Source organism: Phasianus colchicus, chromosome 31, assembly GCF_987193195.1.
Source record: "Phasianus colchicus chromosome 31, bPhaCol1.hap1.1, whole genome shotgun sequence".
In the NCBI taxonomy this organism is placed as follows: domain Eukaryota; kingdom Metazoa; phylum Chordata; class Aves; order Galliformes; family Phasianidae; genus Phasianus; species Phasianus colchicus.
In genome coordinates, this window is record NC_143466.1 from 1,007,263 (window position 1) to 1,032,047 (window position 24,785).

The 24,785-nt window shown below is 55.9% G+C and overlaps 3 protein-coding genes across 8 annotated transcripts; 1 reads left to right on the forward strand and 2 right to left on the reverse strand.

The window, feature by feature from the left end:
• Positions 1–21: 21 nt before the first annotated feature.
• On the reverse strand, positions 22–5,002 carry UBE2M (ubiquitin conjugating enzyme E2 M). The gene is made up of 6 exons (XM_031610353.2): positions 4,862–5,002; positions 2,217–2,311; positions 2,012–2,050; positions 1,452–1,555; positions 1,137–1,200; positions 22–212 (listed from the first exon to the last, which is right to left on the reverse strand). Exons 1-6 carry the CDS (start codon positions 4,968–4,970, stop codon positions 72–74), a joined length of 552 nt encoding a protein of 183 aa, XP_031466213.1. The 5' UTR covers positions 4,971–5,002; the 3' UTR covers positions 22–71.
• TRIM28 (tripartite motif containing 28) lies at positions 4,862–17,633 on the reverse strand. 6 transcript variants are annotated; one of them, XM_031610337.2, is made up of 18 exons: positions 17,386–17,633; positions 15,280–15,392; positions 15,074–15,206; positions 14,818–14,953; positions 13,867–13,983; positions 12,912–13,026; positions 11,925–12,068; positions 11,665–11,779; positions 11,513–11,586; positions 9,178–9,427; positions 9,051–9,093; positions 8,636–8,704; positions 7,865–8,063; positions 7,522–7,772; positions 6,669–6,780; positions 6,496–6,570; positions 6,275–6,409; positions 4,862–6,179 (listed from the first exon to the last, which is right to left on the reverse strand). In XM_031610337.2, the coding sequence occupies exons 1-18, from the start codon at positions 17,594–17,596 to the stop codon at positions 6,000–6,002; spliced, it is 2,472 nt and encodes an 823-aa protein (XP_031466197.2). In that variant the 5' UTR covers positions 17,597–17,633; the 3' UTR covers positions 4,862–5,999. The 6 variants fall into 6 exon arrangements, with proteins under 6 accessions (XP_031466197.2, XP_089983558.1, XP_031466196.2 ...); XM_090127432.1 differs by having other exon boundaries at positions 7,865–8,060; positions 9,051–9,090; positions 11,925–12,071; XM_031610336.2 differs by having other exon boundaries at positions 9,051–9,090; positions 11,925–12,071.
• Positions 17,634–18,057: 424 nt separating this feature from the next.
• Positions 18,058–23,839, forward strand: LOC116240042 (uncharacterized). Its single transcript, XM_031610351.2, has 8 exons — positions 18,058–18,124; positions 18,524–18,604; positions 19,254–19,325; positions 20,391–20,958; positions 21,045–21,183; positions 21,438–21,662; positions 22,344–22,416; positions 23,231–23,839. Exons 3-8 carry the CDS (start codon positions 19,259–19,261, stop codon positions 23,812–23,814), a joined length of 1,656 nt encoding a protein of 551 aa, XP_031466211.2. The 5' UTR covers positions 18,058–18,124; positions 18,524–18,604; positions 19,254–19,258; the 3' UTR covers positions 23,815–23,839.
• Positions 23,840–24,785: the final 946 nt, after the last annotated feature.

Consider the following 24,785-nt stretch of genomic DNA (forward strand, 5'->3'; position numbering starts at 1 on the left):
GCAATAAATAGGGGGGGGCGGGGAGGAGGTGTAAGGGGGGGGGAATGGGGAATGGGGGGGAGGAGGGGGGGCTACTTGAGGCAGCGCTCAAAGTAGGTGGCACCAACGTAGCCCCCCCTCAGAGAGCGCTGCACGTTCTGCTCAAAGAGACGTCGGTTGCTCTGCAGCACTTCTGCAGCCTCCTTGTTCAGGGGGTCCTCGGGATTCGGCTCCTGGGGGGAGGGGGGGGCAAAAGGGGGGGTTGGGAGGCATAGGAATAAAAGGAGGGGGGTGTAGAAGGAAGGAATATCCCTCCCCAGGGAAAGGTGGTGGGGTGTGGTTGTGTTCTTGCCCCCCCCCATATGGGATTCGTTGCCTCAATAAAGGCAAAATGCCCTCCCAAAAGTCTTACTGCCCCCCCCCCCCCATAAAGGCTAACTGCCCCCACAAAGGTCTAACTGCCCCCCTCGCCCCATAAAGGCTAACTGCCCCCACAAAGGTCTAACTGCCCCCCCAAAAAGGAGAACTGGACTCCAACCCCTCAAAAGGGATAACTGCCCCTGCCCCGCCCCCCACCCCAAAGGGATAACTGGACCCCTAAAAGTCCAACTCCCCCCCCCAAAAGGGCAAACTGCCCCCCCAAAAGGGATAAATGCACCCCTAAAGGTCTAACTGCCCCCTCCCCAAGGGATAATTACCTCCCCCCCACCCTCAAATCCACCCCTACACTATTAATGCACCCCTGAGACCTCCTGCCATACCCTCCCACATCCCCCCCATATTTTACACTACTCCTTAATACCCCTTCCCCCCCCCTCCCTCCTCCCCAAACCTCTTAAGACACATCAATTCCCCCCTCCCCTGCTTTAAGGGACCCCCCCCCTCAATGCCCCCTCTGCCCCTGGGGACCCTCATTGTGTCCCCTCTCCTGATACCCCTTAGCACCCCAAACTATCCCAGCAGCCCCCAACCCCAAATACTCCCAGCGGTCCAACCCATGGCACGTCCCCAAAGCCACCAGGTGTCCCCAAAGCCACCAGATCCACCTGGGGGTGGGCATCCCCAAAAAGCTTCCCAGTGCCACCAGCTGTCCCCAAAGGCCACCCCATTGCCCCCCTAATCCCTTGGTGCCCCCCCAACCCCATAGCTTTACTCACCAGAAAAAGGTACTGCAGGCCGTAGATGATGGAGTTTATCGTCAGGACAGGCTTCCAGTCCTCTCTGGTGACAAAGCTGAGCATCAGAAGTGCCACCAGGGCCACCAAGGAGGTGACCACTGTCACCTCATGCCAACATTTGTGGCACGAAGGGGACAACACACACAAAAAGGGGAAGGGGGGGGTGGTAATTCCACCCCGATGGATAGTCTGGGATCAAATTGGGATCCAGTTCCATCCGTGGCCACAGAAGAGGGGGGACACAGCGGTCCCAGTATGATCTTTGTACTGGTCCCAGCTTCCATGCTGGCCCACCTGAGGATGTTGAGGCAGACGTTGCCCTCCAGGTCGATGTTAGGGTGATAGACCATCGTCTCACACTTCACTTTTGGTGGGTCGTGGGGGTAACCCTGGCCGACCTGGGGGGGCAAAGTCACAGCTCAGACACCCCCCCCCTTACCTCCCAGCCACATTTTGGTGACGATCAGCTGCCTTTTTTCCATCCTACAGCACACAGCTGGTGGCACTTTATGACCAACAACCCCGCCCAAGGGACGGGCAGTTAGTCCAAAAAGTGTTTTGATGACCACAAGTCATGGCCACCACTTTCTGGTTTCAATTGCAACCCATAGAATGGCCACCCATCCCATCCAACTGGCCCCAATCCCCCCTTATCCCATCTCCAACCTATAGGGCCACTGCTCACACCTGGTCCCAAACCCTTGTGGCGGCCACAAGTGAGGTTTCAGTAGTCACCCACCTCCCAGAGACCCAACTGTGGGTGCCAACTTAATGGTCACCAATTCAGGGGACATTTTAGTGGCTGCAGGATGAGAGTTGGCAGCTATGGGGTCAACCCCAAGCGTAGGACTGACCTTAAAACTGAAGACAAATTTCCCTCCTTTGTAGAAACCCTATAACAGAAACAGATGTCATCAGGGATGGGGACAAAGGGGGATGAGAGGGGAGATTCCACGGGATAAGAGGGCAAATGGGGGGAGGGAAGAGAGGGATCCTAAAGGGGGAAATGAAGAGGGGGATCCCAGCTGGAGGTTTTGGGGTGGGGAAGGGGAAACCCACCTCGTCAGGGCAGATGAGGAGACGGAAGTGCAGCAGGTCGTCCTGGTCGGAGAAGTCGATCTCACAAGTCTTGGGCAGGTTGAGCTCGTTGATATCTGTGGGGACACGTGGGGACACGTAGGGATATTTAGGGACACGACTGCGGCCACCCCAAAGGGCAGAGCAGCCCAATCCCAGTGCTCCCAGCATGGTCGTACTGGGAGCAGTACAGCACCACACCGAGGTCATACTGGGACAATGACACGGATCATACTGGGACCAGTTTGTGCACCACAGTTAGGGAGGTAATGGAGACAATACAACCCTACCCAACGCCCATACTGGGACCAGTACATAGGCCATACTGGGACCAGTGTGTGTCCCACAGCAGAGCCAGACTAGGACCAGTATATAGGCCATACTGGAACCAGTGCAGGCCACACAGCAGAGCCATACTGGGACCAGTACAGAGATCATACTGGGACCACTGTAGCACCACAGAAGACTCACACTGGGACCAGCTCATAGGCCATACTGGAACCAGTGCAGGCCCCACACCAGGGCCATATTGGGACCAGTATATAGGCCATATGGGATCACTGTGTGTCTCACACCAGGGCCACACTGGGACCAGTACAGAGATCACACTGGGACCACTGTGTGCACCACAGCAGAGCCATACTGGGACCAGTATAAAGATCATACTGAGACCACTGCGTGTCCCACAAAAGAGCCAGACTAGGACCAGTATATAGGCCATACTGGGACCACTGTGTGCCCCACAGCAGGACCATACTGAGACCAGTACAGAGAACACACTGGGACCAGTTTGTGCTCCAAAGCAGAGCCATACTGGGACCAGTACAGAGATCATACTGGGACCACTGTGTGCCCCACACCAGGGCCATACTGGAACCAGTGCAGGCCCCACAGCAGAGCCATACTGGGACCAGTACATAGGCCATACTGGAATCACTGTGTCCCTCACAGCAGAGCCATACTTGGACCAGTACAGAGATCATACTGGGACAAGTACATAGGCCATACTGGGACCACTGTGCGCCTCACAGCAGAGCCATACTGGGACCAGTACAGAGATCACAGTGGGACCACTGTGTTCCACACCAGGGCCATGCCGGGACCAGTACAAAGACCACACTGGGACCAGTTTGTGCACCACAGCAGAGCCATACTGGGACCAGTTCATAGGCCATACAGGGATCACTGTGTCCCTCACAGCAGAGCCATACTTGGACCAGTACAGAGATCATACTGGGAACACTTTGTGCCCCATACTGGCACCATACTGGGACCAGCACAGAGATCATACTGGGAACACTGCATGTCCCACAGAAGAGCCAGACTAGGACCAGTACATAGGCCATACTGGGACCAGTGTGTGTCCCACTCCAGGGCCATACTGGGACAAATACATAGGCCATACTGGAACCAGTGCAGGCCACACAGCAGAGCCATACTGGCACCAGTATATAGGCCATACTGGAACCACTGCAGGCCACACAGCAGAGCCACACTGGGACCAGTTTGTGCTCCAAAGCAGAGCCATACTGGGATCAGTACAGAGATCATACTGGGACCACTGTGTGTCCCACACCAGGGCCATACTGGAACCAGTGCAGGCCACACAGCAGAGCCACACTGGGACCAGTACATAGGCCATACTGGAATCACTGTGTCCCTCACAGCAGAGCCATACAGGGACCAGTACAGAGATCATAGTGGGACCACTGTGTCCCACAGCAGGGCCAGATTGGGACCATTACATGGACCATAATGGGACCACTGTCTGCCCCACACCAGGGCCATGCTGGGACCAGTACAAAGACCACACTGGGACCAGTTTGTGCACCACAGCAGAGCCATACTGGGACCAGTACATAGGCCATACAGGGATCACTGTGTCCCTCACAGCAGAGCCATACTTGGACCAGTACAGAGATCATACTGGGACCATTGTAGCACCACAGAAGACCCATACTGGGACCAGTATATAGGCCATACTGGAACCAGTGCAGGCCCCACAGCAGGGCCACACTGGGACCAGTACGTAGGCCAAACTGGGACCACTGTGTGTCCCACAGCAGAGCCATACTGGGACCAGTACAGAGAACACACTGGGATCACTGTGTGCCCTACAGCAGAGCCATACTGGGACCAGTACAAAGATCACACTGGGACCACTGTGTGCACCACAGCAGGGCCATACTGGGACCAGTACAGAGATCATACTGGGACCGCTGTAGCACCACAGCAGAGCCATACTGGAACCAGTGCAGGCCCTACACCAGGGCCATACTGGGACCAGTACAGAGAACACACTGGGATCACTGTGTGTGCCACATTGGAGCCATACTGGGACCAGCGTGTGCCTCACAGCAGAGCCAGACTGGGACCAGTACAAAGATCACACTGGGACCAGTGTGTGCCCCACAGCAGAGCCACAGTGGGACCAGTACAGAGATCATACTGGGACCACTGTAGCACCACAGCAGACCCACACTGGAACCACTGCAGGCCCCACAGCAGGGCCACACTGGGACCAGTACGTAGGCCATACTGGGACCATCCCACAAACCATACTGGAGCCATACTGAGACCCCTCCCCCCTCCCCCCCGACGACCCCCTGCCCCTCCCCCCCCCCCACCTTTCTGTATGCGGAGCTGCGCGGCCGAGGCCTTTTTGCTGGTGCCCTTGGTGCCTCCCGCCGATTCCTCCTCCTTCTTCTGCTGCTTCAGCGAGAAGAGCTTGATCATCCTGCCGGGCCGGGCCTCGCCTCACCGGGCCGGGGGCGGCGGACCGGGTTGGCCCCCCCCGGCGGGGAGGAGGCGGCGGAGGAGGCGGCGGTGGAACGGCGCCGGGCGAAACGGCGGAGGCGTTGAGGAGACGGAGGGTGGGCAACGGCCGGCGCCGTTCGGCAACTTCCGGAAAGGCTTCGGGTTTGTCCGGAAGGAACTTCGGTGTTTTCCGGAATGGTTCGGCGACGTTCGGAGAATGTTCGGGTTCTTCCGGATGAAGAGAGAGACTCTTTCCGGTCCTTTCTCGGCTCCTTCCGGTTCTTTCTCGGCCCTTTCCGGAAGTCTCCCCACACGCGCAGCCTCCGGCTTTCTCCGGAAGGCTTCGGTTCGTTTCGTAGCCAATCGCTGATAAGTGCGGCTCCGCCAGGAAAGGGGCGGGGCTTTGAGGGTGAAACGGACGCCATCTTTCTTGTGGGCACTCCTGTCCCCATAATAGGAGCGTTCTCCCCTTCCCAGTCCCAACACGGGGTGGGGGGGGATGGGGAATAGGATTAGAATAAAGAGGAGCTCTAAGAGATTAAGAAATAACTTTATTTATTTTTAATACCATAGAAGGGGGACGCTCCCATAAAAAGAAGAGGGAAAACCTCCATAAAAAGGGGATGGCCCCATATGTAGAGCAGTGTGGGGCACATGATAACCCCATAGGATGAATGGGGAACAATAGAAACGAAATAAAACACCAGGGGGCCAGCCGCAGTGGGTAGCGGGGGCACAAAGAGGCCCCTTCACCTCCCCTCCATCCCTTTTCTGAAGACAACAGCTCTACCCCCAAGAGACACACAGAGGTGGAATGGGGCAGCCCTACAGGAGGGGGGGGGGGGGCAGGGAATATTTATGGATTGCTAGGAGACTCCCACAGAAGGGAAGGGGGGGGAGGCATAGGGATACCCCTCCCCCCTAAGCCCCTCCTCTCCTCCTTGCTGAGCATAACAAGTCTACCCAGCCAGCTCCGCTATCCTCCAGCCCAGAGCAATGGGGGGAGGCTCAGGGGGCCGCAGGAGGGGCAGGGAGAGGAGCAGGGGGGGCCGCTGCGTTGCCTTCAGCCACTTCCATGGGCATGCTGGGTTCAAGGAGGGTGGAGAAGCTGCGGTTGTTGAAGGCAGATCTGAGCTGCTCCTCGAAGAAGCGCTGCACGCCCAGGATGGACTGCACGTCAGCTTTGTCCTGGGGAAAGAGGGGGGAAATTAAAAGGGGTCAGGGGGTGCTGGAGCTCTGCAAAGGGGGGCAATGAGAGGGGAGGTGGGGGGTGGTCTCCTCACCTCTGTCAGGCGGTTGAATTGGCGGATCATGCGAGCGATGTCAGCGGCGAACTCCTCTGGGCTGCTGTAGGTGGGGGAGAGCTTCCCCTGCAGCTTGGCTCGGATGAGGGTCAGGTCGATGGCATCACTGCTCTCCTATAGGGACAGAATAGGATTGAAAAGAAAGGGGGGGAACCCCCCCACAGGAGATCCCAAGGGATCCCAGTGGGTTCAGCACTCACCGTGGAGCTGGAAAGGCGGTGCAGGGGGCGGCAGGGCTCATGGCACAGCAGCTCCAGTAGCACCCGTTCACACCTCTGTAGGTATTAAAAAAAAAAAAAAAAAAATCCCCTTCTCCATCCTCCCTTCTCAACAGTGCATCCCCCAGATTTCCCACCCCATCCTTTGCACCCACCTGCTGGTCCGTGGGGCAGAGTGTGGGGAGCTGACCCTCCTCGGGACCGCCGTTGGTGAGTCCCTCAGTGGGGGGTGGAAGGTCCTGGCACAGCAGGCAGCGCCAGTCGTGGCTATGGGATCAGGTGGGGGATCCACTGAGAGCCCCACAGCACTCCCCCTCCCGGTTTGGGGGTGGTAGAATGGGAGAGGCTTGGAGTTTTAAGGGATTTGGGATCAAAAGGGAGCAACGGACCACGGCACAGGGATCAACAGGGGAAATGCCCTGCGGGTCACAGACCAGCTGGTGGGATGTGTGAAGGACTGGACAGCAGCTCCCTCAGAAGCAAAGATATCTGAGGCCAACACAGCTCTCCGTATGGATCAGGGCAATAGGATCCCAAGGGGACTGAGGCCCCAAATGGATTGGGATCGCTGACGGAAAAGTAGAGCCCCGTGTGGGTCAGACTCATCAGGTTCCCCAAGGATTTGGGATCAACAGGTAGATCTCAACACGGATGAGGGCTAGGAGGTCCTGGAGGATGAGAAGTGGATCTATGGGATTGGCTCCAGCAGCTGCCACAGTCCTCAGGGTTGGAGGAAAGACTAGGTCCAGGGAATTGGGATGGAGCCCCAGAGGATCCCCTCCCAAAGAATCTGGAGAAGTGGCAGCAATTCCACCACCACCTTCGGGCCAAAAAAGCAGTAGATCCCATGAGAGATGAGCAGAGCATAAAGATCTGACAGCACTGGGTGATCTCTGAAGATCTGGGGAGCAGCAAAATCCCTGAGCTTCACCCAGGGGTGGATGCAGAGGGAGATGGGGGAGGTGACAAAGGCCAGCAGCAGGGGATCCCGTGGGGGACCAGATGTACCTGGGGACCACGTGGAGCACAGGGAGGTGGCAGTCGAGGTGGTAGCAGCGCTCACAGAGGTCACACATCACCACAGCACCGGCCTGGCAGCAGACACGGCAGCAGGAGACATTACGGTGGGTCCCTGTGGGGGCCACGGTGGGTGCTGGGGGGATTTCAGGCCCTGTCACCACCCTGCTGGGGAGCTCAGGGGGCAACAGCACAGGTTTGGTGTCCTCAGCGTCCTCGATGGACAATTCTTTCTGCTCCTCCTGGAAAAAGGGACGGCGGGGTGAGATGGGAAAAGATGCGGGAAGTGGGGAGGGGGAGAGAAGGCTGGGGAGGGGCACAGAAGGCTGCTCACCTTGATAGCAGGTGGGGGTGGAGGAGCAGGCTGAGGCTGTGCCCCCCGTTCAATAACGATGAGGCTGAACTCCTCAGCTGAAGTGCCAGGGAAGACACGGAAGACAGGGGGCTGTGCTTCCCCTGACAGGTCCAGGTCCAGGCGTTCCAGGCTGACCCGTGGCACCTTGCGAAGCATGGGACCTCCTGAGGGTTGCCTGCTGGAAAGTGGTGGTGGTAGGAAGGGGTCAGGATGGGTGGGGAGCACCCTTAAGTCCCTCAGGAAGATTTTTATGGGGTTTGAGGCACTGGGAGTCCCATGAGATAGGGGTAAGGGGAGGGCAAGAGGCCTCTGAGGGTTGGCTGCTGGGGAGCGGCAGTGGTGGGGGATTCAGAATGTGGGGGAAGCAAACCTAAGCCCCTCAAGAGGATTTTCATGGGGTTTGGGGGCACTGGGGGTCCTTAGGATAGGGGTAAAGGAAGGGGGGAGGGTCTATCCACCCCCTAGGCATAGGGGGACACGGGACAGGGTCATCCTAATCACAGCATAAGGGAGCCTGAGGGAGAGGAGGGCATGGATAGGGTAGTGGTCCTGTGTCCTTCATCACCCTATCAGCAAGTGATGAAGGACATAGAGATTGTGTCAGCCTTGGGTATGGGGACAAGGGACTGTCCTTGTCATCCCCACAAGGGACAGAAGCCTGGAGAGGCTGCATCTCCCACCCTCCCCTTCCATCTGAAGGAGGTGCCTTGGCCCTTTCCCCTCCTCCAATCCCCAAGCTGTTCTCATTACCGCTTAACGAGCAGCTTCGGAACAAACTTCTCTTCCACCTCCTCATCAGGAGGATTTGCACGTCTTCTCCTGCATAAAGAGATTGTCAGGGCACTGGTCTGGATGCCAGAGCCCCCTTAAAATTGGGTTCCCCCAAGCCAGGAAGGGGTGGGAGAGCTGGGATGGAGCCCCGCCACCCAGGGACATCGTGGCCCTGTGCCTGGACATCAAGTGACAAGGGGTGCAAGGAGGAGTGTGGTCATCTCTGAGAATGAGGTGACGAGGATCAGGGGAAGGCCAAGAATGGGGTGGCAAGGGAAAGGGATGGCACAGTTATCCCCTGGACTCAGGGTTCCCAGCCTTGTGGGGTGACAAAGGGTTTGTGGGGGTCCCAAAAGCAAGAGCCAGCAGGTGACAAGGGACAAAACACACTCACCTCTTTGCTCCCGTGGCAACAGGTTCAGAAGAGGCATTACCTGCTGAGAACAATTAAAAAAAAAAAGTCAAGGACCACCCTCCTCCTCCTCCTCCCAGGAGGACCCCCAGCTCACCCCCACACTCACCCAGCTCCACGTTGGCATCCTTGGGGGTCTCAGACACCTGAGGTTCAAGGCAGGGTGGGGACATGTCAGGACCCTCAGTTCTTAAAGGACCCTGAGGTGTGTCTGATGTCTCCGCCCCCTCCTCGGCAGTTTGGGGGTTGCCAGGGGTCTCCTGGCCTTCTTTGTCCTTGGGTTGGGCTGCTTTGGGGGACTGCAGGAGGGGGCTGGGGGCACACTGCCCTTTGCTCACCACTGTGGCTTTCAGGGAACCCTATAAGAGAATAATGGGGGGGAGGGGGGGCATTGTTAGAAGGGTGGGGCAAAGAAAGAACAATGAGAAAGGAAAAAAAGAAGGGTGAGAAAGAAAGGATGAGTGAAAGAAGGAAGAATCAGAGAGAATAAAAGGGAGGATGGTAATGAGAAATAAAGGAGGGATAATGAGAAAGAGAGAGAAAAAAAATGAAAGAATGGGAAAAAACAGTAAGAACAATGAGTAAGAGAAAACAATAAGACTGAGGGGAAAAAAAAAAAAAGAACTCAAAATAAAAGAACGCCAAAGAGAAACAAAGAAAGAAGAGAGAAAGAAAAGAGGGAGGAAAAGGGCGAGGCAGAAAGGTCGCTCTGAAAGTAATGCCTCCTATTTATCTCCATGGAAACTGCAACAGCTACAAAGAGCACAATGACACTGTTGGATGGAGCAGATTCTCAGCTAGAAAACGCTGCGTTTTCCAACATAGTCACCACCATCAGGCGATCCGTGCAGATGAGCTGATCCAAACACTCCTTTCGTGCTGTGACAGCTGTGCATGGCCGGCCGGATCGTGGTTTGTCTTTCACGTCGCTGTCTCCTCTGCTGAAACGTACCACCCACCTCCTCACAGTGCTCACATCCACTGTCAGGTCTCCATAAACGTTCAGCAAGCGTCGATGAATGTCGATGGGAGCGATTTTTTCCGCATGGAGGAATTCAATTACACACCTTTGCTTCATCCTCACTTCCATGTCAGACGCCATTTTTTTGTGCAGCCTGCCCCTCTGCTGCCATCTGTCGCATGGCAACAACGTGTAAATGGGAAGGGTTGGGAAGGTTCCACCTCTGCTGCCATGCTGCCAACATCCGCCTCCAACGCCGTGGGCCAATGGAAGGAAATTGGAGGCATTACTTTCAGAGCAGCCATTCCTGGATCACACGAGACAGAATTGTTCATTCAGCCCTTGGAAGGTGATGGTGGCATGATGGTGCTCGTTTTCCAGCCCGTGGCAGTGGGCTGTTGTGTGAGCTCTTGTTGGTTAGAGTAAACATCCTCCCAGAGGGCAGCAGGAGGGGGTAAAGTCATCAGTGCCCCAGTTTGCAGGGGAGAAAACCATCAGTGCCCCAACCTGCAGGGCACAAAAGTCATCAGTGTCTCAACCTGCAGGGATCTCTTTCATGGCTTCGTATCCCTTCTTCTGCGATCTCTGAGCTATGATCCCTTGGTTGGAAATGGAAAGAAGCGGTGATTTATTTCACAGTCGGTGGTAATGATTCCTTTTAACCATCTGCTCACCCCTTTCACCTTTGTATCCGTTGGCTTTTGCACTCTTGAGAGTGCAAGCATTCCACCTTTCTTAAATCCATCAATACAAGACACCTGATTAAACCCCTCCCTGCCATGGAGAGGCTCATTGCTCCCCATTAGATGCAGGAAGGCTCAAGCCTGCTGAGCCCTGATGCACACACCTGTGATTATTTAAGGCTTGCCTGCCCCCGTGTGAATAAATTTCTGTGTCATTTTGAGGAATTTGAGGTCCACATAGAAATCCTGCAGCTGCCACGAGATCATCCAAGAGATAAAGAAACCACACAGAGAACTTGAGAACTGAAAGCACAGATTTCAAAGGCACTCCACAAGTGGGTGTGCAGCCCACTGCTGGTTTCATTCTCACTTCTGGTCTGTTTAATTATGGCGACAGTAAGCGTGTAAGGTAATCTGTGTGATACAACCATCCTCAGTCCTCCAAGCTGAAGCACTGGCTGCTGAGCTGGGTGCCAAGCAGAAAAGGAATGGATGATTTCTCACAAAATTTATCATGATGATACACTGTCTGAACCACTTAGAACCACAATTCTGCTGGCAGAAGAAGAAATAATGGAGTCTGAATTTTAATGTCCTCCGCAGACGCTGTTAAGAATGCTCCTCTACTGCCATCTGCTGCATGGCAACAAAACTTCACAGAACATAGACAAGATTCAACTTCTGCTGCCACACCACCACCATTGAAGGCCAAGGGAATAAAATAGGAGGCGCGACTTTCAGAGCAGCCCTTGAAAGTGCAAGATTTTCCCCCAGAAAGCACCCCCTGACCCCCAGATTACCTGTGAGGGACCCACAGCTGACGGCTGAGAGCTGAGGGTTGGTGGGACGATGCCATTCTCCGACACGATGGTGCCTGTGAAGGAGGTGGAGGTGTCAAGGGGGGGGTTGAGGGTAACCCCAGAGTGCCCCCCTCCCCTTTTTCTGGGCTCACCAAAGCTCTCTGCGCTCTTGGTCCAAGCGTTAGGATCCCACTGAAACTTCATGTCACTCTGAGGCTCCACAGGGTCCACGATCATCTTGAGGGCACGCTGGAGCTGAAAGTGGATCTGGGGGGAGGGGGGGTTGGGGAAGGCACAGGGAGGGGGCTTGTCACAACCCAAGGGTATCCATGACACCACAGGGGAACAAAGCATCCCCCCAACTGTCCCAAAAATGGTCCTGCTGAGCACTGGGGCAGGGCAGGCAGCTCACCAGTTTTTTGGAGAGGAGCAGAGCCGTGTTGTTTTCGCTCTCCAAAGCCCAGGAGGTGAAACGAAGGACGTGCTCTTGGTGCCTCTGCAGTTTGGTCATGGCCCAGTGCTGCCTCTCCAGCTTCTCCTGCTGCCCCTCAGTCACCTTCTGCCAGGAGGACACATCACTGTCAGGCTATATAAGATCCCTCAGGTCTCAAAGCTTACCAGAGCACCGGCAGGCATTTCCTTTTTTGACAGGCCCTCAACCTCTGCCTATGCATGGTTGCCAAGGGCAATAAGATAAGAGGAATGTCCTGCAGTTAAGCAACTGGAAGAACGGGTTTTGTGCAGCCAAATCACTCTTGGGAAGGGGGGGATGGGGGAGCTGAAGGGGCCCTTCCTACCCAGAAGTAAGGAAGCCTCCTGCCCATGCTGTTTCCAGCAAAATAAATAAATAAAACAAAACCACCCCAAGAAAAAAAAACAAAGGAGAGTTTAAAAGGACTCCTCAGACAAAGAATTTCAGGATCCTCCCCACCAATGGACTACAGGCTTGTGGGATGCTGGGAATTCACCTTGGTGAATCTCTGCTTTCTACAATGAATCACAGAACCGCCAGGGTTGGAAGGGACCTCGAGGATGATGAATCTCCAACCCCCCTGCCACATGCAGGGCCACCAACCTCCACATTTAATACCAGCCCAGGCTGCCCAGGACTCCATCCAATCTGGCCTTGAGCACCTCCAGGGATGGACGGGGCATCCACAGCCTCTGTGAGCAGCTGCTCCAGCACCTCACCACTCTCTCTGTAAAGAACTTCTCCCTGATATCCAATCTAAATCTTCCCTCCCTCAAATTCTAGCCTGTATAAATACCTTGGATTCCTTATTTCCCGCTTTTTTTTTTTACCATTGCTTTTTTTCCTTTCTCACTCCACCAGCCAGCAGACAGCCAGGAAGGAGGGGAAAAAAAACCCATGAGGATGGTGAGGGGAATTGTGGCTCACCTGGGCGTCGCTCACCAGCACCCTGCCCCTCTTGTTGAGCTCCCTCATGATGTACAGGATGGCTGTCTTCACATCCACCTGCACCTGCTTCTGCACATCTGACACCTGGCGGATCCTGCCAGAGGGAGAGGGAAGGGGTAAAGGTCGGCAGCATCCCCCTTTGGAGGGGAATAACTCCCCCTCATTGCCCCACAACTCCCCAGTGCCTGCCTCCCCCCTCCCATGACCCTCAGCAGCCCCATAACCCCCCTCAGCCCCACACCCCCTGGCTGCCCCATAACCCCCCCAGCTCTGTCATCTCCCCCAGTCCCCTCCTCCCCACAGCCCCATAACCCATCATCACCCCATAAGTCCCCCATCGCCCCACACCCCACCACCACCCCATAACCCCCCAGCCCCACACCCCCCCATTGCTCCACAACCCCCCCCATTGCCCATAATCCTCAGCAGCCCCATAACCTCCCCACTGCCCCATAACCCCCCTCAACCCCACACCCTCTCACTCCTCTAAAACCTCCCTCAGCCCCACAACCCCCCACATCCCCAGACTGCCCTAAACCCCCTACTGCTCCACATCCTCCCCCCCAATGCCACATAACCTTCAGCAGCCCCCTAACTCCCCCACTGCCCCACACCCCCAGACTCCCCCAGCCCCATAACCCCTCATCACCCCACTACTCTCAGCAGTCCCATAACTCCCCCCATTGCCCCATAACCCCTCCCAGCGTCCCACACACCCCCCACTGCCCCATAATTCACAGCAGCCCCATAACCCCCCACTGCCCCACACCCCCAGGCTGCCCTATAACCCCCCCATTCCCCCACACTCCTCCACCACCCCATAACCCCCCCTCAGCCCCACATTCTCCTACTCCCACCTCCCCACCCCCTAACCCCCCACTACCCTACACCCCCTCATCACCCCACAACCCCCCCAAGCAGCTGGGGCACATACAAGCTGCACACTTCCTTGGTGGAGTGCTGCAGGCTGGCATGTTTGTCACCTAGGCGTTTCACCAGCGTGGCCAGCATCTTGCGTTGGTTCTTCACTGCATCCTCTAGGAACTGATACCTATAAGGGGGGAGAAAAAAATCTGAATCGTCCCACCAGGCACCACTGAGCCTTGGGAGGGGCTCAAAGTGGCCCCATGTGGACAATGCAACTCATGGGCCTGCAGCAGAGCAGCAAAACCACTCAATAATTACCTAGCTTCATCGTTAAGCTTATTAGTTTGCCATTAAAACACATCAGAAAAAGACTAAAAAAAAAAAAAAAGATATCCCGACTCTGATATTCTATGATACGGAGTTAACTCAATTAGCTATTTACCTTAACTAAGTTAAACCCTAAACATCAAAAATGATTTTAATATAACTAACCCACGGGTTGATTAGCTGAACTAATGTTATTTGCTCACCTAATAAACCAAGTCAGTCTTAAATCCAGCCAGGCAATTCAACCAGCTGAGTCATTAGCTAACTCAATTAATTACTAAGAAAGTAATTACAATGATTTTTAATCACTCATGCCCCCAACTGCTCAAGACTTAAACTGCATTTAAATCCCCCAAAATCCCAACTTAACAACCTCAAAAAAAACCAACCACCCAGCTAATTAATTATCCAACTAAGCAGCCTGGAAACTAACCTGGTTAATTAGAACAAGAAAACTGAGAGAAAACTGATGCTTGTTAGCTGATTAGTTACTGAAGGGAGTGAGCAAGTAGCAATTAATCAGATCTGTTACCGTAATAGTTACCAAGTGGCAGTAATTAGAGAAAATTAGAGAAGACTGCTATGCTGCTTGGTCAATCCCTTCAAGAGCTCACCAGCTCATGTTTCAACAAGCCGATTCAAAGGGTAATTAAGCAATTTGTGAGCACTGATTAATGCTGATGCCACTCACTGGTGATCCTTGTGTGCGTTGAGCTGGCAGTCCCGACAGGTCAGAGTGTCACAAGTGTCACAGAAGATCATCAGTGGCTCCTGCTTGTGCACGGAGCAGTAGACATTGTGATCCACTTCCTTCAGGCTGTTGTTGGCTGTGGGGTGATGGCAGCATGATGGTATCACATCCCAGCAAAACCAAAGGCTCTGTTTGTGACTCCCCCCCAGGTGCCTAATTATGGTGTCACCACCTCAAGACGGGGACAAAGACAAACCTGCAGCCCTCACTGTGTGATCCTTGGTGTATTTGACCCGCTGGTGAGCCTCCACACAGGTGTCACACAGAGGCTCTGAGCACTCCACGCAAAAGCTGGTAGCAGGAGCATTGTCTTCACAGCTGGTGCAGCACTGTTGGGTGAGAGCTGTGAGTCTCAGGGATGTCCCAGGGTGCTAATTAACCCCTTAATTAGTTACACATTACCTGAGTGGAGGCCGGGTTGGCACCAGCCATCTTGGCTCCTTTGTCTTTGAGAAAGTAATTCTCTACCACATCCTGCAGCTGACATTGGTGCTTGCAGATGGGGCAGTCGACCACTGCAGTGAGGAGAGCAGTACAGGACATTATTTATCCCCTCATTACAGCTCCTCCTCCCACCCCCCCCCCCCAAAAAAAAAAAAAAGTACCACCATTGGATCATTAGCAAAGTGCTAACAGGATCCAGCAGAGCCAGAAGATTCAATGCCTTTGTGGGCACTCCAAAATTGGAGCCCTGGGGCTATGCCTGACCTCACCAAAAAGAGGATAAAGCCTTGGAGTGGGGGCTGTGACCCAAATGGGCCCACCAACTGCACCACAGCCAGGGCTTTGTCCAGGTAAATCCATGACAAAGAAGATGCAGGCAAAGCTGTGCCCTAAAGCAGTGTTCCAACCCTCCCCCCCCCAGCCCTCCCTTCCTTCCTCTGTACTTCAAGAAAGGCAAGAGGCAGCAATCTGAGATCCCACCAGAACCTTTTCTGTGGCACGGGAGAAACAGTGAAGAAACCTCCAAGCCCCAGCACTGCATGGTCCCCTGCTCCTTTCCATTGTGCGGCATGACCCCCAACCCCCCTCCCCATCACCCAACCACCTCCCAGCCCCTCCCCCTGGCACCCAACCACTCCCCCAGTCCCCCTCCCCATCACCCAACAACCCTCCCAGCTCCCCAACCCCCCCCTCCCGTGGCACTGCACCACCTTCTACTCCCTCATGACCCCACACTCTCCTCCATCTCCCCCCACCAGTAAAGAAAAACCCCCAAATCCCTGATTCCTCTGCATGGGGATCCATAGCACCCAGCACTCCTCCATGGCACTGCACAGCCCCCAGTGCAGGAGGGCTCTACCCTTCCCATGGCAATGAACTGCCTCACGTCTCCCTCCATGACACCTCCCAGGGTCCCCTGATCCTCCCATAGATTTGCATGGCCTCTACTCCCCCCCCTAAAGTCACATGCTCCCCTCCATGACTCCCAGCTCCATTCCATAGCAGCCCCCAGGGCCCTCCGCTTCCCTCTCCCATCCTTAAACCCCTGAAACCCTCCATCCTACATCAGAGTCCCCCAGTCCCCTCCATCTCCCCCTAAACCCCACTACCCCTTCTTTCTCTACCTTGCCCCCCACAACAGAAGCCCCTTCATTCACCCTCAGGACCGTTCACTCTCTTCCACAGTTCCCCCCAAAGCTCCTCCTTGATCCACTAACCCCCCCCCAACACCCCTAAGAACCCCCTGCTCCCCTTCACGTCCCACCCCCATAACTGCATCTCCCACAGCTCCCCTCACAGCAACCCACAGCCTCCAGCCCCATCCCATCACACACCACATCCTCCTATAGCATCTCACAACCTCCCTCCCCCTCTAAAACCCTCCATCCCACATCAGGGTTCCCCATTCCCCTCCATTTCCCCCTCAACCCCCCACCCCTCCTTTCTCTACCTTGCCCCTCACCACACAAGCCCCTCCATTCACCCTCAGGACCCCTCGCTCTCCTCCACAGTTCCCCCCAAAGCCCCTCCTTGACCCCCTAACTCCCCCCACAACACCCTTAAGAGCTCTCTGCTCCCCTTCACGTCCCACCCCCATAACTGCATCACCCACAGCTCCGCTCCCCTCCCACCCACCCCTCATAGCAACCCACAGCTTCCAGCCCCCTCCTATCGCTCACCACATCCTCCTATAGCATCCCACGACCTCCCCGCCCCCTCTAAAACCCTCCATCCTACATCAGGGTTCCCCACTCCCTTCTATTTACCCCTCAACCCTCCACCTCTTCTTTCTCTACCCTGCCCCTCACCACACAAGCCCCTCCATTCACCTTCAGGCCTCTCGCTCTCCTCCACAGCACCCCAAAGCCCCTCCATGACCCCCTCAATCCCCTCTACAACACCCCAAGAACCCCCTGTGATGCTGTTCAGCTGACAGACAGTCCTAAAGCTGGAGATAACCACAACGGACCGAACTACTCACACAGAGCAAATAAAGGAAGGCCTCCTCTCCTCACAGCCCCTCAATCTCCCTCAAGCTCAGCCCATCCCCCCCTCAGGCCTCACCTTGCCCTCCAGGCCCTGAATCCGTCGCAGGCCCCGGGCCCGTCCTCAGGCACTGCCGACACACCGAATGCAAGCAAGGCAATAATCGCGGTTCCCTTTCAGCTTGAAGAAGTTTCCGGCAGCTTCCGCAACGTTCTAAGAGATCTACGAGATCCGGGCGCTTCTCGGCCGGGTCCGCAGCTTCCGCAGCCTCTTCTACCGGAGCCGACATGGCGGCCGCTGCTCCCCCTCACCAGGAGGACCCAGGAGCGCGCGCGGCCTGGGGAGCCGCTAGCAGCCAATCAGCGCCCTCGATAGGCTGAGAGGGTGGGGTGAAGGGGGGATTGACAGCGCGGGGAAGCAATGGGAAGAGGAAAGGCGTGACGAGCATGAAGGGGACTGGCCAGTCAGCTCGCGGGATGGGTGGATCTACGAGGTTGAGCCAATTAAAAGACTTGCAGGGGGAGGATTGGCAGGGCGTGAGTCCAATCCTCTTTTTCCATGCTCTCCGCCCCTCGGCTAATGAAGGCCTGGAAACCGAGAAGGCGGGCAGGAATGCTGTATACCAATCAGAAACCGAGCCGCCTCAGAGAAGGCGGGAGCTTGAAGATAGACGTGAAGTTTCACCAATCATCATCCAGTCTCCTCGGAAAGGCGGGATAGAGGCTCTGATTGACAGTTTCCCGAGCCAATCAGCTTTGCAAGTACCTCAGTCTTCTCTCAGCGCTCCGGAGTCACTCCGGTTCGATAGCGGTGGGAGGTGAGGGGGAGGGGGCGAGGGAGCTGGGGGTTATGGGGTCGATCTGCGGGGTGGGGGAGGGCTGGGATTAGGGGAGGGCTTCGGTGGTGGGCTGGGGTTGGGGCCTGAGTGTGGGGTTGGGGCCTGTGTGGGGTTAAGGCCTAAGTGTGAGGTTGGGGCCTGTGTGGTGTTAAGGTCTAAGCGTGGGGTTGGGGCCTGAGTGTGAGGCTGGGGCAAGGAGCTGCCCTTGCTTTGCTCAAGGAATTGCCCCAGAGTTGCGTGTAGGCCTGGCTTGAGGCTCTGGTGAGCAACTGCAAGCCTCAGGTGTCGTCCCCCCCTTCTCCCCCCAAAAAGAACCCCAGCCTGACACACGTCACCTCACTCCCTTCCACCTTACCACCTCATTTTCCCCACTTCTAGCAGCATCCAACCCCTGAGAAGAAAATCTGACAGCATCCAAAGCAGCTTCCAGCTTCCCCAAGTGGTCACCGCGGCGTGGTGGTGAGTAAAGGCACCTTGAAAAGAGCTTAATCTCACTGGCTGAACATCTCAGGGAAGTTTGGTGGCAGGTTGGGATCCTTTCTTGTTGGTGGCAGGGTTTTAGAAGTGGCCCTGGGTTAAGCGTGGGCCATGCTGGAGCAAATGGGACTGAATTAGAGTTCCCCCTCCTCCCCATGAAGGTAAGTGTCCCTAATCTCACCCAAAAGAACCCAAATTTGGGCCTGTTTTGGGGAGAGCCCCAAAACTGAGGCGAATCTGGGCCCATCCTGACACAAAATGAGGTCTTGATCTCTTGTTCCCAGTGTTCTCCCACTCCTCAGTTCCTAGTTTGAGAGGGGGGTCACCTCCATTACCAATTTAGGGGCTCCCTGGCTCTCACCCATTCCCACTTTTTGGGTGAGAGGGTGGATCCCCTTCCATATCACATCATGGGGATCCAGCAGGGCCTCTCAGGTGTCCCTAGGGCGTCTGTCACTAGTGGATGTCCCTGTTCTGCACCTCTGGGGATGTGGCAGCCAGCACTGTGAGTGACTGGGAGCACTGGGAGGGGGAAGTAGAGACACTAGGGATGTCTGAGAGCATTAGGAGGAAACTGGGAGCGTGACTGGAGGGTGAGTGGGAGTACTGGGTAACAGTGATGTCCCCACAGGCACCATGTTCGTTGCCAAAGGGGCTTGGACATTGGTGGCCCCAGGACAACTTCCTGCCCACATCCCTCCTGGTGAGCACCTGTCACCTCTGTGTCTCCCTTATGTCCCCCAGGTCCCTCTGTGTGTCACCCCCATGTCCCCTCAAGTCCCTTGTGAGTTCCAAGTGTGTCTTTATAACTCATAATGTTTCCCTGTGACACTTCATGGCCCCAGCATGTGCGCCCCCACATCCCTGCCTGTCCTCCCTGTGTCCCCAGGTCCCTCTATGACACTCACATCCCCATGCTATCCCTCTGCATCCACCTACCCACATACTCACATCACACTATGTCTCCCCCTCACTTGATGTGTCCCTGTGTCACATTGCACGTCCCTTTCTGTGTCTCCAGCCTCCCTGTCATGCTACCTTGTCCCTCCACATCCCCACAACATACAGCATGTCCCCTCTGCATCCCTGTGCCCCCCAAGCTGTGCTTTGTGTCCATGGTGCTTCCTTACATAGCTGTGTGCTCCTCACATTGCTCTGTGTGCCCCATCAGTCTGCATGTCTGCGTGCCACCCCACGTCACTCCAGTGTCCTCTGTTTCCCTCCTTGTCACGTAGCATGTCATCCTACATCCTCATGTCACTCCAGATGTCCTGTTTTGCTCTGTGTAACCCCTATGTCACTCTACATGTCCCAGTGCCCTCTCACATCACTCCATGTATCCCATGTCACACCAGATGCCCCTCCTTTCACTCCATGCCTTCTCCATGTCACTCTGCATGTCCCTCAGGATGTTCCCATGTCACTCTGCATGTCCAACTGCCCTCTCACATCACTCCACGTGTCCCCACGTCACACCATACACCCCTTCTTTCACTCTGTTCCTCTTCCATGACACTTTGCATGTCCCCTGTGTCATTCCACGTGTCCCCCATGTCACTCTACATGTCCCAGTGCCCTCTCACATCACTCCTTGTATCCTGTGTCACACCAGATGCCCCTCCTTTCACTCTGTGCCTCCTCCTTGTCACTCTGCATCTCACTGCCTCCCCGTCTTACACCAAACATCCTCCATTTCACACTTTCTGCCCCCACGTGCCCCCATTACCCCCACACCCCACCCCTTCTCATCTTTTCCCTCTCCCCACAGCCCCAGGACCATCCCTGGAGCCATCCCTCCCCACCCACCAGCTCAACATCCCCGCTTCCCCACCTCATCCCAGCCCTCACCGCTGCTCCGACTGCGGCAAAACCTTCGCCGCCCGCTCCCGCCTGGCTGTTCACCGACGTGTGCACACAGGTGAGCGACCTTTCTCCTGCCCCCACTGCCCCAAACGTTTCAGCCAGAGCTCAGCACTGGGTTTGCACCTCCGTCTTCACACCGGCGAGCGACCTCACGTCTGCTCCGACTGCGGCAAAGCCTTCGCCGTCTCCTCACACCTGGCTGTTCACCGACGTGTGCACACCGGAGAGCGGCCCTTCGCCTGCCCCCACTGCCCCAAACGTTTCAGCCAGAGCTCAGCGCTGGCTCTGCACCGCCGTGGACACACCGGGGAAAGGCCTCACGCCTGCACTGACTGTGGCAAAGCCTTTGCTGTGGCCTCACACCTCACAGCTCACCGCCGCATCCACACCGGGGAGAAGCCATTTCCATGCCCACGATGTGGGAAGTGCTTCAGGCAGCGCTCCGGACTCGTCACGCATCAGCGGGGACACAAGTAGGATTGGGGATGTCAGGATGGCTGCTTGGTGTCTACCAGAGCTGCCTCCAGGGATGCCAGGATCTCCAAAATCCCCTGTGTAGCTCTGTCCATTCTGTAGGCATCACTTGCGGCAGCCTTCAGGATATCAGAACACGCTCCAGATGTCACCCAAGCTGTCTGCAGGAGCCCCAGCATCTCCAAAATATGGACATGAGGAATCCCTTTACCTCTGCTCATTATGTATCAGCGGGGACACAAAGTAGGCTTGGGGACATGGGACAGCTGCTCAGTGTCACCAGAGCTGCCTTCAGGGATGCCCTGATCTTGACTTGAATCCCCCATAGCTCTGTCCATTCTGTAGGCATCACTTGGGGCAGCAGTAGCCTTGAGGACATCAGAAGAGGCTCCAGATGTCACCCAAGCTGCCTCCAGGAATGCCCAGCATCTCAAAATACGGACATCAGGAATCTCTTTAATTCTGCCCATCACCACAGGGACAAATTGGGGAACCATGCCTGCTCTCTGGTCACACACACACGAGGACACACAGAGCCATTGCGGACTCCAGAAAGGAATCTCTGTGTCACCAAATCTGCCCCAAGAAACTGTCTATTGCCATGGGGACATCAGGGAGCTGCCAGCAGCATTCTGCTCACATACCCATGGGGAAACGTGAACCTGGAGACACCCCACATCCAGCTCTGGACATCCCAATCCAGGTTCAGACTCCCCAGCCTCCCTCCAGAAACCCCAGTTTTGCCCTGTATCCCCCTGCATCGTCTGGGATCACATCCTTTGGGATCCCATCCCCTTATCTCTGCTCCTCCTGGGTAGGGGGGTGACATCACGTCCTTTTTAAAGAGGCAGCAGCACTTCTAAACGGGGCAAAAATTTAAAGAAAGGGGGAAATCGCCTTTGTCAGCACCGCATGCCACATTCCCTTAAAGTGTAGGTGAGGGACGGGTGTCCCTTGCAGAGCTCTGCCCCGGGGGAGAGAGAGGGGAGGGAACGTGAGGATAAAAGGAGACGACAGCAGTGCGGAGGCAGCACGCAAAGTTAACCACCATCGAGTCTCGGTCCGCCGAGCGGTGCAGAGCGGCCCCTGGTGGGGCACGAGAGCTTCCGGGGGCGCGGGTCGAGGGCGGTGGAGGCGGTGCGGCTGCAAAACGGTGAGGGGAGGGCCGGGGGGGCTGCAGGGTTACCCACGTTCCCAGGACTCCGCCGGGTACAGGGAGCCCCGATCTCACCTCCCGTTGCCACCGTGTGTTCCCCATTTCCACGTTCGTTGTCTTTTCAAGGTCCCACCGCCCCCCAGAATCCCATCCATGCCCGTTTTCCCTCGCCCCTCCCCCCCCACCACGTTTGGTGTCCCCTTGTTCTGAGGCCACGTCTTCCCTCAGGCCATGGAACAGCCGGATGAGCCACTCAGAGAGTGGGATGGAGATGGGGACACAGCGCCTGGCGGCCACCAAGGTGAGTCCTGGGATGTTGTGGATCAGTGGGGGCATGGAGGGTTGGGCATCATATGGTGGGCACAGCCAGGAGAGGGTTGAGGACACGTTCCTGTGACTGTTCCCTGCTCTGTCTGTGCTGCGGAGGGAGGTGTGGCAGCTCTGTGGTCCAAACTCAAAGCCCAAACCAGCTGCATTTGGAGCAGGTTCCTCACAGCCTCATCCTGAGGATTTTTTCAAGTGAAGACCCACCACCTGCCAGGTTCTGTCTTTGGTTCTATTCCACCTGAGGAAGTTTTGAGGGTCTCTGGGGGAACCAGGTCCAACCCCATGCTGTGTGGATCTGACATTCACCACTGCAGTCCATCTCAGTCATGTTCCTTCTGATTGTGTCTGTATAAGAGTTGGGTGTCTCCAAGGACAAGGACCCCACGTCCTTAGGCCTGTCCTTGGTGGCACAGGAGGCTCTCCCTGTTCCAGCTCCAAACCAATTCCAACACCAACCAGAGCAGTTCTTTGTGGTCCGTGTTCCTCATGGGCCCTCCCAATGAACTTTGAGGACCTCTAAGAATGGAGACATACCACATCCCCTGTCCATTCCATCACAGCAGGGAATGGGAGCTATTCACGCTCCCTGCACCAAACCCAAATCAGATCCAGCCCCAGTCAACACATCCCATTTAGGGCCATAACTCTCATGGCCACGTCCAGATGAGGAAGAATTCTGAGAGGGCACTCTGTTGGTTGGTAGTTGGATTGGTCAGAAGCGTAATTAAGGGATTCAGAGAGGGTAATTAAGAACCCCCATGGTGACACCCATCTCTGTCCCACCACAGGCACCATGGAGACCCCTGAGGTGGACACCCCTGACAGCCTGATAACATCCCCACTGCCTCCACCATCCCTGGAACTGGACTGGGCCTGGGGGCTTCCCCCCACATCCCCTCCAAGCGCTCGGAAGCCCTACAAGTGCACAGAGTGTGGCAAAGCTTTTGGGCAGAGCTCACACCTGATGCGACACCTGGGCACCCACACGGGTGAGAAGCCCTACAAGTGCAGTGCCTGCACCAAGAGCTTCACCCAGAACTCCAACCTGCTCCAGCACCAACGCACCCACACTGGTGAAAAACCCTATGAGTGCAGTGCCTGCGGCAAACGCTTTGGCTGGAGCTCCAACCTCAGCCAGCACCTCCGCCTTCACAGCGGCCAGAAACCCTTCCAGTGCACCCAGTGTGACAAATGTTTCAGCGAGAGCTCCCGTCTGGTGGAACACCAGCGCACCCACACTGGTGAGAAGCCCTACCTCTGCCCCGATTGCCCCAAAACCTTCAGCCGTAGTTCCCACCTCATCCGTCACCGCCGCCTCCATGCTGCTGAGCAGGGACCCAGCCCTGCCCTGGCTGTGCAGCAGGGGCTTTGAGGGACTCCCTGGGGGGACGGGAGGAGGTCATGATTCATTTGGGTTTGCCCTCTTGGTGCCCATCATCAACAGAAAGATTCATGGCATGACCTAGAGCTGCTGTGGAACGTGGTTTGCCCTTTTGGTGCCCATCATCAAAAGAAAGATCCGTGGCGTGACCTACAGCTGCTGTGGAACATGGTTTGCCATTTTGGTGCCCATCATCAACAGAAAGATCCATGGTGTGACCTACAGGTGCTGCAGCCCTTCTGTGGTGGCCCCTGGGAGCAGGGTTTGGCCCTGCAGGTGTTTGTCATCAAGACATAGATTTCAAGAAGATCTGTGATGTGGTCAGGGGAGTCTTACGGCTTCTCCACGGTGGCTACTGGGGTGCAGTCAGGCCCTTTTGGCACCATTCATCAGCACAAAGACTTGGGGAGGACCTGTGATGTGGCCATGGGCTCCTGTGGCATTTCTGCAGTGGCCCTGGGGACACGTGTGACTCCATCAACATCTGTTGTTAAGGGGAACCAATGTGGGCAAACAGCCACAGGACTGTGGACAGAATGGGCCACAAAGAGTTTGTAATGTGGTCAGTGGCTACGCAGCCTTTCTGAGGTGGCCATGGGATGTGGACAAGACATTTGGTGGCCATCCTCAACACAAAGACTTGGGAAGGCCCAACGGAAAAAAGAATTGGCCCTGGTGTCCCCATTGGCTCTTGCAGAAGACATGTGGGCCACTGGAGGTGACACTGGGGCACAGAGACACAGAGACTTGGGGAGGATCTGTGACATGGCTGATGGCTACTGCAGCCCTTCTGTGGTGGCCGTGTGCCCGTGATCCAGCCCTGCTGACACCCACAATCTGCTGGGTGAGAACCTCACGGGCAGGCAGTGGGGTAGGAGGGATTTTTAAGGAAAATAGTTGCATTAATGGCACTAAATGAGTCCTTAAAACCTGCGTGTTGATTTTCACAACCCGCCAGCACC

Excerpts from the sequence above, each read along its gene's own strand:
- UBE2M (XM_031610353.2), bottom strand. The coding sequence starts at position 4,970 with ATGATCAAGCTCTTCTCGCTGAAGCAGCAGAAGAAGGAGGAGGAATCG. Across the intron at positions 2,051-2,216 it reads TCCTCATCTGCCCTGACGAG|GGTTTCTACAAAGGAGGGAA; the intron begins GTGGGTTTCCCC and ends TTTCTGTTATAG. Across the intron at positions 1,556-2,011 it reads AATTTGTCTTCAGTTTTAAG|GTCGGCCAGGGTTACCCCCA; the intron begins GTCAGTCCTACG and ends TTGCCCCCCCAG.
- TRIM28 (XM_031610333.2), bottom strand. The coding sequence starts at position 17,596 with ATGTCGGCTCCGGTAGAAGAGGCTGCGGAAGCTGCGGACCCGGCCGAG. Across the intron at positions 15,207-15,279 it reads CCAACCCGGCCTCCACTCAG|TGCTGCACCAGCTGTGAAGA; the intron begins GTAATGTGTAAC and ends CTCACCCAACAG. Across the intron at positions 6,781-7,521 it reads GTGCTCCACGTGGTCCCCAG|CCACGACTGGCGCTGCCTGC; the intron begins GTACATCTGGTC and ends CTGATCCCATAG.
- LOC116240042 (XM_031610351.2), top strand. The coding sequence starts at position 19,259 with ATGTTCGTTGCCAAAGGGGCTTGGACATTGGTGGCCCCAGGACAACTT. Across the intron at positions 21,663-22,343 it reads CTCTGGACATCCCAATCCAG|GCCATGGAACAGCCGGATGA; the intron begins GTTCAGACTCCC and ends GTCTTCCCTCAG. Across the intron at positions 22,417-23,230 it reads AGCGCCTGGCGGCCACCAAG|GCACCATGGAGACCCCTGAG; the intron begins GTGAGTCCTGGG and ends GTCCCACCACAG.